The sequence below is a fragment of the Pyxicephalus adspersus genome, chromosome 1, assembly GCF_032062135.1.
Source record: "Pyxicephalus adspersus chromosome 1, UCB_Pads_2.0, whole genome shotgun sequence".
Lineage (NCBI taxonomy): Eukaryota > Metazoa > Chordata > Amphibia > Anura > Pyxicephalidae > Pyxicephalus > Pyxicephalus adspersus.
In genome coordinates, this window is record NC_092858.1 from 126625339 (window position 1) to 126638067 (window position 12729).

The 12729-nt window shown below is 35.8% G+C and overlaps 1 protein-coding gene across 1 annotated transcript in view; it reads right to left on the reverse strand.

The window, feature by feature from the left end:
* Positions 1–12729, reverse strand: part of F5 (coagulation factor V) — a 45833-nt gene extending 33104 nt beyond the window's left edge. Inside the window, exons 1-3 of the mRNA XM_072414088.1 lie at positions 12401–12729; positions 5115–5197; positions 2975–3097 (exon numbers count right to left, since the gene is read on the reverse strand). Coding sequence (XP_072270189.1) covers positions 2975–3097; positions 5115–5197; positions 12401–12552 — 358 coding nt within the window. The 5' untranslated portion in view covers positions 12553–12729. The remainder of the gene's footprint in view (positions 1–2974; positions 3098–5114; positions 5198–12400) is intronic.

Sequence of the window (12729 nt, forward strand, 5' to 3'; positions counted from 1 at the left end):
GTTAAGTAATCACTGTCAATATTAATTATATATTATTTTTATCTGCAGTTCAAAACACAATACCTTATTTTTTGCCGTATAAGACGCACTTTTTCTTCCCCAAAACTGGGGGGGAAAAGTTGGTGCGTCTTATACGACAAATGTGTTATAAAATAATTAAAATAAGATACTCACCCGATACCCAATCCTGCGTGTGTCTCCTCTCCTCGCTGGCTGCAGCGTGTGTCTCCTCTCCTCCCTGGCTGCAGCGTGTGTCTCCTCCTGGCTGCAGTGCAGAGCGAAAGAAGCCGGCACAGCGCCCCCTGCTGATCCCTGCCCTAACTGCCATACAGTGGAAAAAAATGTAAGAACGGCACAGAGTGATCAGAAGGGGAATTTGAATGACAGAGTGATCAGAAAGGGAATTTGAAAGGTACAGAGTGATCAGAAAGGGAATTTTAATGGCACATGAGTGATCAGAAGGGGAATACCGGTATGAATGGCACATGAGTGATCAGAAGGGGAATAATCTTTCAGATTCGTTTTTTTCTAGATTTTCCTCTTTTAAAATTGGGTGCGTCTTATATTCCGGTACGATACGGTATATATTGATTATTTATCAATTTTCTCCTGCTATATACCTAAAATATTTATTTTCACTAGAAATCATTAGGTAAAAGTAAATCAATATTAATATTAGAAAAGACACTTAATGAAGACTGAAGTATATAATTGCCCCTTACATTGGAGGCCAATAGCAAAATGACCCCTATAGGGTGGTGGTAAGTAAAGTAATGCCCTCTAACCTTAGATATCAGTAGAAGAAAGGCAACCTTTATATTGGTGATCAAAAGTTTTGTCCTTAATATTGGTGGTGGATGTTGGTCAGAGATCAATATATCCTTGCTAAAAGAACTTCCAGTAACCTTCGGAAGAACTCTAGGCTTCCGTGAAATCCTGGTTAAGTAAAGTTTCACTAAGGTTTCAGTAAGGTATCACTAGATGATAACCTGGGCTGTGCAGTGATGTCATGCTACTGTAACTTTTTTATTGTTTTTTTTTTTTATAAAGAATAACTGAACAGATTAATTTTAACACAAGGTTTATGCCTTTTTTTCTATTGTGCTTTTATTTTGTTTTAGAAACTTCCACTATACTTTGTAAACATTCTACTGGTTTCTTTTCTGTACTAGAATAGTTTGCTCACAGTGTGTTACAGAAGCTTTAACAAGTCTAATAGAGCTTACCTCTTTCCCTGGCTGTAGCATCTATCTAGCCTTTCTTTCCTTCCCTTACTGTCTCTGTCCCACCACTTTCATTCTTTGGTTTTCAGTACTTTTTTATGAGGCCAACTATAGTCTGCTTAGGAATGCCCACTTTTCCAGACCGAGAACCATCCATCAGGACATTTTGTATTTGCATAACTTGTTCCAAGAGCCAGTCTGAGTCAAGGCAGAAGGCTTTGGAAAGCAGTACTAAGACAGGTGCTATTATGTTTTTGAGAAGCTATTACAGCACTTTTCACCAGCCTGTTTGGAATAGAGTACAGGCTTCAGTACCAATCCTCAGTGATAACTTCACTAAACCTAATAAGCTAAGCAACAAACATGGAGGCTGTTTATTTTTAAATTTTCATGTTCATTTTGATGATCTTTGAACAAAGCAAGAGAAAATATAAGCAATTATTTGCACAATAATGTGCATAATTGTGACACAAAAATCCAACAAACATCATATAACCACCTAGACAATTGAGCTACCAACTCTACACATACTCTACTGTAGGTTAACAAAAGAAATAGGAAGTTAACTTACCATAAGAAATTTATATCATTTCTTATTCATATCAAGTCTTATTATAAGGAGATCATATGTTGAATGAGGTAGACCATATACTATAGTTTTCCCTGCGTGGAACTCTTTCTATTATTGTTTGACCTGCTAAGCTTTTACTATATATGTATATATGTATGACTACAATACATAATTTATTGCCTCCAAAAAAAAAACCTTTTCTAGTTTTCTTGTATTTTATTCTGATTCAGTAACTCAAACAGTTATGTGAGTAGGGTTTGACTTACTGCTATAGATACTTCTGGAGCTTAGTCTGTGATTTTCTATATTTTCTACTGTAAATTACAGAAAACATGAATTACCTCTCATCTCTTAACAGCAAAACTGTTGACTTGTAAGAAACCGTCAGATAACAATGAAGGTACAAATTGCTGTCATGCCTTGGCTATCAGCAGTAGCCTTGGGTAACATTTTTAGCTCTAAATAGTGCAAAACATGAATGAGAGCTACAAATCTCTTGGAATGTTTTAAATGTAGGTTAAATAGAGCACTGTGTATAATAAACTTTTATCATGATTTATATATGGGTTTATTTTTTACTAAAATAAATACTGCTGCAACCATTTTGAAGCCTTATTATGACCAATTACATGTTGCAACACACTCATGATCTAAAATACTTGTGGATTTAGATGAGGTCCATTGAAGTATGTGGTGGCAATCTGTACGGGCATTTGAATCAAGTCTATGTGGCTCAGAAAACAGTCACAAACATATATGAGTGTCAGTAAGACCCTGCCCAATGACCTTAAGCCAACAAACCTCCAACAGTATTACTTTTTGTACAACCTGAGCAATACCATGCAAGCAAAGCAAAAAAAAATGTGTTATATTGTGCATTACCATGCATCGCATTAAAATAGCCCATTGAAATCAAATAAGTTCACCACCAACCCTAGCATGCTTAAAAAAGCACAAGCCTTTTCTTTTGAGTGCAATGCTCCGCAACTACCTTGCATTACCATATGTTACAACATGCTACAAGGTGTGTTGGGGTGCTGTGTGTGTTACCACATCACAAACATCTAAATAAGTCATAAACCAAAATACAAAAAACAACCTCTTCTAGAACAATACATTTTTCATATTGAAGTATAAATCGTTCTAAAATAACATACAACAGTAAAAACACCTCTATTACCTTCAAAAAGTTTTCCATATGAAATTCCTTGTGGGTGAATAGTGAGAGGTTTTGTAGCCATATTTTTGAAGTGAACTTTTAATGTATCCCCAACCTCAGCACGTAGAGTTGGTCCCAAGATACCTAAATAGAAACATGGAGAACATTATTATTTCCAGCATTTCATATCATGGATGTAATCTGCATGTATTGCAGTAATTTACTAAATACTTTTTTTCATTTTGTTTGCCCTTTTTAGGAGTTTACATTCAGGAATACACAATACTCCTTACTGGATAAGGTTTCAAGTCCTTAACAAGACTTTCAGTTGTAGGAGAGAATATCTCTTCTCTTTTTTTTATAAGATCATATTAGTTTTATTTTGTTAAGCAGACCAATACACTGCAATATTACATAGTTTAGAATGGAATTTTCCAGCCATTACAGCTTAATAAAAGCCTCCCAGTTTTATTAAAACAACCCCCCAACTTATTCCCCCTGACCATGATATATATGCGAGCTTGTAATTAAAAGTCTCATGCCTATCAGCCTCCGAGTGTATGGCCATCACCAGAAGCAAATACTTTAACAGCAGGGGTTCCTGGATAAGAAAGATTTGGGATTTAAGCAGTAGGAAATGCAATTATAAGAAGATTATGTGCTGACCTAAAAGAGTACAAAACAATATTTATAGAAGTAACGGTAAAATAAAGCTAGCAATTTCTACAGTTTTTAACATTTCTGGGATATAATTTAAAGTTTACAGAAATACGGACAATATGAAAGTTGAAAGTGACAAAGTAAACATTTGCAAAACATTAATGATATAACATTAATTAAAAACAATAAAAAGTAAAGTAAATTGCAATTTTAAGTTGTAAATAAATCAGCCTTTCTCAGCCCATGTTTGTGGATCACTCAGGTTCACCCATTCCAGCCTTAGAAAGCTTTATTGAATCAGACCCATTGATTGTACATCTTGTATGCAAACACTAATCAACAAAATAGGCCCACCTTCAAAAAAAGTAAATAAGAGACCTCATGATTTAAAAACGAACAAAGATCTTCGGCCAACAATTTTAAACAAGAATATTTCCCGGTCTAAATATTTCACGGGACAAATCTTTTTGAACATTTTTTGACTTCTATGTGGGGTCTTTCTATTCGAATTCCATTAAAAATGTATCAATCTTTTGTAAAAACATTTTATATAGGCACGTAAACAGACCCAAGTCAGATATAATTTAGAATTTATTAGTTTAAAAGAATTTGCTACACATTTCATATTCCATACCTTCAAAGGCCATATGAGTAAAGTTGAATAACTCATACTTTAGGCATCCGAAGATATGAAATGAAAGCCTGCCTAGTTTTAGCCACAATGATTTGGCAATGGCAGTTCCATGTCTCTGGGCCCATAATATGCCCACATATTAATAAACAATTGAATGGAGAGGTAGGAAAATGTGTTTATATTAATAATACCCCTCTCCCCTCACCAAGACAAGCACAATCTCGTGGTCACCAGTAGTCACCTGGAAATACAAAGAGGCTGACATAGCAGGGACACAGACAGCAGAAACAAAAATGTTTAGGAAAATGTAGGTATGGGATTTTAGAGGCATCTGACCACACAAAATGATAATGTAAAAAAAACAGCAAATTTTTATTGGTACATGAATAAAACATAAAATAAATATTTAAAGTACATAATTCAAAACCTCAATGCACCATCCAAGTAGGGCTGGTCAATCAAAATTATACATAAAATTGGAATATAATGAAATAGACCAAAAGGTATATAGTTGTAAACCCAGCAGCCCACCTATTGAATATTTCTCCAACACATATTACAGATCTGGTTTGCTTCTTCCGGGAACATATAAATATATAATGGTAACTACTTTGAAACAAAATAAATAAGGTGGATGCGACGAAATGAATAATGTTGCTCATATTCAATATATATGTATAATTTTTCAAAAAATACAGACGTCTTCATCAGACAAAAATTTGCATAAATAACTTTCCCTGCCAGGAGCCCTGGGTGGAATGGGGAAAAGCAGCAAAGTAGCACAGCTAGCAAATAACTAATGCCAGAATATACTATTGCCATCACAGATATATCCAATTACCCATTAAAACTTTTTATTGACCTTACCTGACAGTTTTGAGCCAAGTTTTAATGCAATAAAACCTTTTTCATATTCCTTGTAAACTATCTTCTTAAACACATTATCAGAACTGTGGAACAAAAAAAAGATATAGATTTATAAGGTATCAGACATTGCAGAGAAAACCAATAAAATTCTAAAAAATGCTTTACACATTTGTGTCCTTGTTAGGGGAATTGCGAACAAAATGTACTCATACTGTAAATATGTGAAAATCTATTTCCATATATTTCCTTTTTGTTTATGGATATGCTGATTGCCAGAGGAAATTAATGCCTCGTAAAGATATTTATAGTAGCATTACACAAAATGCAATTCCGCACACCAGTAAATCCCCCACGTTAAAGTGTATCTAATCCAAAATGTAATTATTGTAGTTTACCAGTCTTTAGATATTTTTTAACTTTTCTCCATAGTAATATGTTCCCTATCCAAGGGTGACTATGCTCACAGGTAGGGATTCCTTGAGCAATGAGCAGTTTGTGACTCTCAAGTCAGTTTAATAGATAGCAATTATCTGGTTGGCTATCTGTAAGGGTGACATTCTTCTCAATGGCCAGCAATGTAAGCCATTCTTCTTGCTGACCACCACCCTAATATACTGTGAGTTGCAAATACAGTAATTATAGTAAGGGTTCCCTAAAAACCTAAAAGTTATTTCAAGGCGTTCCCCCATGTTAAAAAAGGTTAAGAAACATTGGTCTTATCAATGAACCAATAGAGAGATAAGAGGTGGTGATTTTTAATTTCACATACATTAGGTGACCAATTCTGACCTCAAAACTGGTCAAACAAGAGGTGTCTGTGACTATGTAGTGACCTGACCAAACATGAGTTGACCCCTTCTACATCCCCCTATTCATCTCAACTGTTGGGCATTAATGTGTAAATCATAAACATTGGTAAAAGTATGCTAAGGTGTGTTGTGTAGGAACCCTAATGTTTGGAATGAGTTCCTACCTCACATTAGTGATTCTCAAACTAACTCTGACCCTTTTCTGGCTACAAACAATACCACAACACATGGCAGTTGTCTTCCATGGGTTGCATTGCGTTAGACATTTTATTCTGAAAACAAATTTTTCTTTAGGTAGCACACTTGAGTTCTCAAATCTGGATAACTTATGTGTCCATAATAGGAAGGTGTCGGGGAAGGGGATGTCTATTCACTTTGTTGCTTTTTTGTTGGATTCTATGGGCCTGGAGAAGAATTTTGAGAGAACCTGTTTGATCCAGCAAACCTGGTCCAGGATTGAAAATATTTGGCAAATAATACCAAATGGTGGTTGAGAAATTAATTCCAGGTTTGCTGGAACACTTAGGTTCTCCCATGATATCTATCATTTGCAGTCTTGGGGAGCTTTAATAAACTGCGCGCTATGTATCATACTTGTATCATGTTTACAGTGGTAGGTATCATGCTAATGCCATTTTAACAATTGTACAGACGGTATATAGAAAAGTCACTGGTGCGTTCATAGCATCTTGGAAACTTAGAGCCTTATTTCAAACCTAAATATAGGGAGAACTTGGCCTCTAGTGCCTGGAAAGTGACAAGATTTACATTTATTACATTAAATCTGTAGACTCCACATCCTACATGTTACAGTGACACTGACTTTACAATGAACGGCACACAAAAAATTAGAGGAAAACAAAAAGTGACTAGAATGCTAGTAGATTTACCGCTCAAAACTCTTTGCAAAAAATAGCTAATCTTGGACCAAATGGATCTGTTCACTATCTCCTATTTGACAGGTAGTAGGAAGCAATCAATATCTAAATAGTTGAATACACTCCATCTATGTGTTATCAACACAATTTTGCCTCATCCCTAGGGAGCCGCATATGTTTATTTTATTTTTCAAAAATAGAGACTTTAAGAGGCTGAAAAACTTTTTCAATGAATTAAAACTTTTATTGATTAACATACAACATCAATTGTTCATACACATTAAATCATTTAAAATCATATACATAAATCTCTCTTTATTCCTAATTAATCTTTGTTCATTCCTCCATGTGTTTCATGGGTCCTTCCCCTGACCTGCGGGGGGCGGACCGGCCAGAGGCGCAGACCATCAAAGACTTCTTTGTAAAAAAAAAAATGGGCACGCGTGCCCGCCCCACCACACCCCAGGCTGCAGCGTAACACCCATTTCAACACCTGGCTTCGGCTCCTTTGATAAAGTGTCAGATTGTACATTAATCTCCTCCCAACATGCATGCAGAAGTATGGCCCAGAAAAGTTAAACTGGACCCTGTCACTAGGCACAATACCCATGTTGTATGTGGACAGCTAGTCGTAAGAAACAAAGTATGGAAGTGTTCACATTGTGCTTTGTAGGGGAAGGGATGTTACATTTGTGTGCATGTGTGTGTGATTGTATGGGGATGGTGTAATTATGTGCAGCCAGGGGGCACATTTGTGTGTAGTTGTGCAAATGTAGGCATTTGCTACACTCATTATGCTTAATCATGCAAACAATATGCCTAACTGACACCGCAGACCCCCTCTAATACCCCCAACCTGGCTAAGCACAAGTCCACCCCCCAGTGCAGCAATGTTTCCACCACCAGGTATTTATAATCCCTTTAACTAACAACTCTGGGCATTTTTTCCTCCCCCTGATCACCAAACTTTTCCTCCTGTTGATCAGCAATATAAGGGACACAATAATACATACTAAGGACCAACATACCCTACACATTGTGTTGTATATAATAATAGCGTGTTCCACTGGTTGTGAATAGTTTCAGACTATTTTAATGAAGATTAACTTCAAGGTTGGCTCAGACAAAGCATTAGCTCCAGTGATCAAGACAGTATTTTGTTTTAAACCGGGTGGGAAGAAATTGTAGGCGAGTGGCAGCCCCTTTATTGTGACCCAACTCTTCAGTAACCAACTAAAAATACAGCCGGATGGTAACTGGAAAGTGATGGATGGTACACCCAGCTAAAGGGATTGGAAAAACACTGTGCTCTCTGCATACTTTGCGGGTACAAGCACTGTGACATGTGGGCACTAATAGTAAGTGTAGATTTCCTTATCCACGTTCAGTGTTAAGCAGTATATTCAAGTACAACTGGAAGAAGTTTGAAGTCAATAGCAGCATGAAGCAACCAATCTAATGCCTATAACCCCTAGCAATAAACTTCTCCTATTTACTCCCTTCAATAAACAATTGAAAGTGATTGTCATATCTGTTTGGTAAGTGGAAAAAATACTTGTGGACCAAACTAAGGCTTCACTTTTTAGTATTTATTTATAAATGTATTTGTGTTGCTATTACAGTGTAACCAGCAGTACAAAAAATGTCAGACTTTGGTTTTATTTGCATTATTTATTTATGTAGACAGTAGCTAATCAGTAGCCACCCACAGGCTTCCTGTATTAGTTAGCTTTTCATTGCTCTTTGCTTAGTGCTGCAGTAATTCTACACAGAAGAAGCCAAATTGTTAATATTGTCCCATTGTAACAATCATCAGGACACTTGGAAACTCATCAGAAATGTGTGCTATGTTGATGTACAGTTTTTAGTTTGTTGCTGCTGTTTAGTAAGAAATTTATTCTCTATTACAGTTCATATGTCAGTGTCATTTCTCTAAAACTAAAAATCACAATACATTTAGGGGTCTTTTTTTAAAGCAGTGAATCTTCTTTATAAATGTTTCAGTGAAGGTCAGATTCACTGTTCTACAAATAGACCTATTTGGATGGTAAACCTAATTTAAATAGTCATAGCTATGTTTGCACTTTTATTATGCTTTTACAATGTTGTTACAGGTAAGAAAAAAGTGTTTTGTTACTTCTAAAACAAAGGTACAATAGGGTTTTACTAATGTTTGCAAGTTTATAAGATGATCTAATATAGATATTCCCCATTAGTGACTTCTAGTATTTTCACATATAGTGCTGGGCTTTCTCACAAGAAACCCCAGCAGTGGTTGTTCATTTGTGCACTGCTGTGTCCAACTGTAACATTATTTTGAACCCCATTAACACAGATAAAGAGAGAAATAAAACCCTGCAGAAAACATGTGGTAGGCATACTTCCGAGCTCCTACTGTTGGCTACTATAGATGATGAATATGCACAGGTTTTATTTGCTAAGGGTTCAAGTGGTGTTAAGGTGTCGTAATACCAGTGTAGTTTGGCAGCACATCATTGACTGTAAAATGATTTGTTACTTTTTCCATTAGCTGATGCTGCCCATGTTGTTGCTGATACAAAACTGTTTTGCATTGGCCAATTTTTATCATACTACATTTAGATGCTAGCAGATGATACAGCAGTGTAAAATTGACCAACAGTAGGACAGTTTATTGAGCAAGACTAGGACCAAATAAACTAAAGACAAAGGGCCTGCTTTCTTAAAGCTCTCCAAGGCTGGAGAGGATACATTTTTATCAGTGAAATTGGGTGATCCTGAAAACCTGGAATGGATTTATGCAAAGTAATTTGCTTCTAGTTATACATGTTTTAAATCCTGGACCAGATCCATTCTAGGTTTGCTGGATCACCCAGCTTTACTGATGAAAGTGTATCCTTTCCACCCTCGGAGAGATTTATGAAATTCGGCTCAAAGAGTACAAAGAGGTGATTATTTACAAGAATTGGAATACTGTGTGTCTACTGAGATGTGATATAACCCTACCTGGACCCATAGGGTCCTAACCAGCAGGTAGTGTATTGGACCTGTAGAGACACAGCTTACAATCTACAAACAAGGGTTCTTGTCTGAAGTATGCTGGTAGGGCTCTGTTTTTTCTACCCTTGTGGCTGTTTTTTAAATCAAACAAACGCAAAGACTTTGCACACTTTTGTTTTAATGTCCCTGGTTTAAATAAAGATAAAGCTGATCTAAACTTAACATTGGGCTTTAAATGTGTTCGTTTATAATATGTGTATTGTCATCTAAAGCTGACCCACTAATTTGTGAATAAATTAATTGTGTTAATGCATCTAAAATCACAGCACTGGTAATCTTTGAATTAATCAACTGGAAGGGAATTTTTTTAAACGCATGACGTAAAATACAAACTCTTTGACAATGTTGCTTTGTTTTTCATAATGACTGTTCTCTGCCCAAAATAATCTGTCAGTTACATGAACATATTCCCCTTCATTGTAGATGGCAACATTTTATTGTTTCAGGGACATTTTACAGCTGAATTGGTGATTCTAATTTTGTTATGAGTAGTATATTCTCAGAGGATTGAAGGACACTGTAAACCTAACTGGAACAAAAACTTCTTATACAATTTTAGTTGTACATCAAAGCTATTTAATTGCTGATCTTATGATACATGTAAAAGTTTGTCTCAGATATGTCATTTATACCCCTAAACTGTATTTAACCCTTCTATGTCAGTTTCATTATGTGTTGTGTGCATTTTTGTGCATTTTATGTGTTTAAATTTGTGTCTTTTGTGTGTTTTTTTGGGGGTGGGGTTGTTATGCATACTTTATCATATAGTATTATTACACAGATTTTTTATAGTGTAATGTATACTGTATATCAGGGGTGACCAACAGGTGGATCGTGATCTACTGGTAGATCACAAAGGCAATGCGAGTGAATGGCGGAGCCCTGCCTTTCAAAATAACAGGAGTTATTACGTCCAAGTTTTTATTGCTGGCAGATCATTTTGACTTGGTCATTTTAAAAAGTAGCTTGCAAGCCAAAAAAGTGTGGGCACCCCTGCTGTTTATAATACAGCACTTTACAAAATAGTCATGTCACTAGCTGTCCCCAAAAGAGGCTCACAATCTAATGTCCCTACCTCTGTCATATATCATTAACACAGTCTAAAGTCAATTTTGGGGGGAAGTCAATTAACCTAAATGCATGTTTTTGGAATGTGGGAGGAAACCCATGCAAACACGGGAAGAACATGCAAACTCCGCGCATAATTTCGGATGTTTTAAATTAGTTCTAATTAGTTTTGGATAGCCCATGGAAACATTCTGGTGACAACACTAAAATTTTCTTTCTCATTGACCATGGCTATTGGGGCAAATGGAAAGTGTGAATCTAACTAGATGTTGAAAGTAGTTTGTAATCTTCTCATTCCCTATTTTAAACAAGTTTTAGCTCACATACACTTTAACTGTTACTAACAATATTTCCTGAAGACAAATTTTACCAAAACACCAATACGTAAAACATTATGAAAATAACAGAGAAAAGCCATTTACGATTTCCTAGTGTAATGGCAGAAGCTGCATGTAGCGTTTCTTTCCAGGCAGGTTTACTGGAATGAGGAAGCATGGAACTTCAACCTCACTGCCAGTCTAAACATACCCATATGGAAACAGAATTCATCATGCAAGAATTATACCTAAATTATGCATCTGCATGAGGAGGTGATGTCTACCTAAATGGGGTATTAGCAAAATCTGACAGCATGTTCAAACTTTGGTACATGATGCATCAAACATTTTTGGAAAAGAAGTTGTTGCCAATAGCAAACAAGGTTCACCAGTTTTTGAAAGAATTACACACGAATTCTGATGTGTTGTTCTAAGCTTAAACTTAAATTTTATGTTGCTGTCTTTTCCTTGCATTATAATATATTGGGTAGCTCCTGACAAATAAATAGTCTGCCCTAATGCAACACATGTCAACATGAACAACTTAAAAAATGCAATAAACAGCAATAGAGTACACAATCTCTATGTTTTATGAAATGTACAGCGCTGCGTAATATGTTGGTGCTATATAAATCCTGTTAATTATTAATAATAATAATAATAATAATAATGAAAAGTGCAGCTTGTGTGCTTTTTCTGCATTGAAATTATGGAAGGCAATGAAATAAATGCAGAAAAACACACAGGCAGTATCCTATATAACCCAATAGTCATAGTTTGTTTCTTATTCCATTCAGGCAAGAAAGCAAAGAAAAAGAAAAATCCTGGATGATGCACACATAACCACAATAAAAATAACAGCATCATTTGTATTTAAAATGTCACAAACCTACATGTATTTTAAGTTATAATAAGTTAAACAGTAACTTAATTTTTTCATTATTTCCATGTTGATTTTTACTGATCAAAATAATCCTGATTTAAATGTAAAAAAGTATGAATCTTAAATACTAATAAACTAATACTAAACTAATAAAGAAATAGTAAACAAATTAGTATCTGTACAAATCTGCAAAACTGAATCATGGGTAATTTAATAATAATGATCCCCCTATATGTTTTCTGACTCCAATGCAAGATATCTGATTGCTCCATGACATACATAAAGAATTTACCTTGGATCTTGTCCATTGCTGTAATCCCAGTCCACTGTCACAGCAGCCACATAGTATTCCCTGACCAGTCCACTGACAGCTGGGGTGATGCCCACCAGAAAGCCCACCAGTATCAGTACAACTGGCATGGAGTGGTATCTTCTCTGATCCATGCTGATTCAGTGCAATGCATGCAGGCAGCTTCTTCTTTTTGGAGTTCCCAATCTGAATAAACAGGCTGCTGGTGCTTGCACAGCAATCAATAAGGCTGACCTCTTGTCCCAGGCATTGACATCATGACCAGTAGATGATGAGACACCCACTCAGGACAGCAAACTTCACTCCCTTAT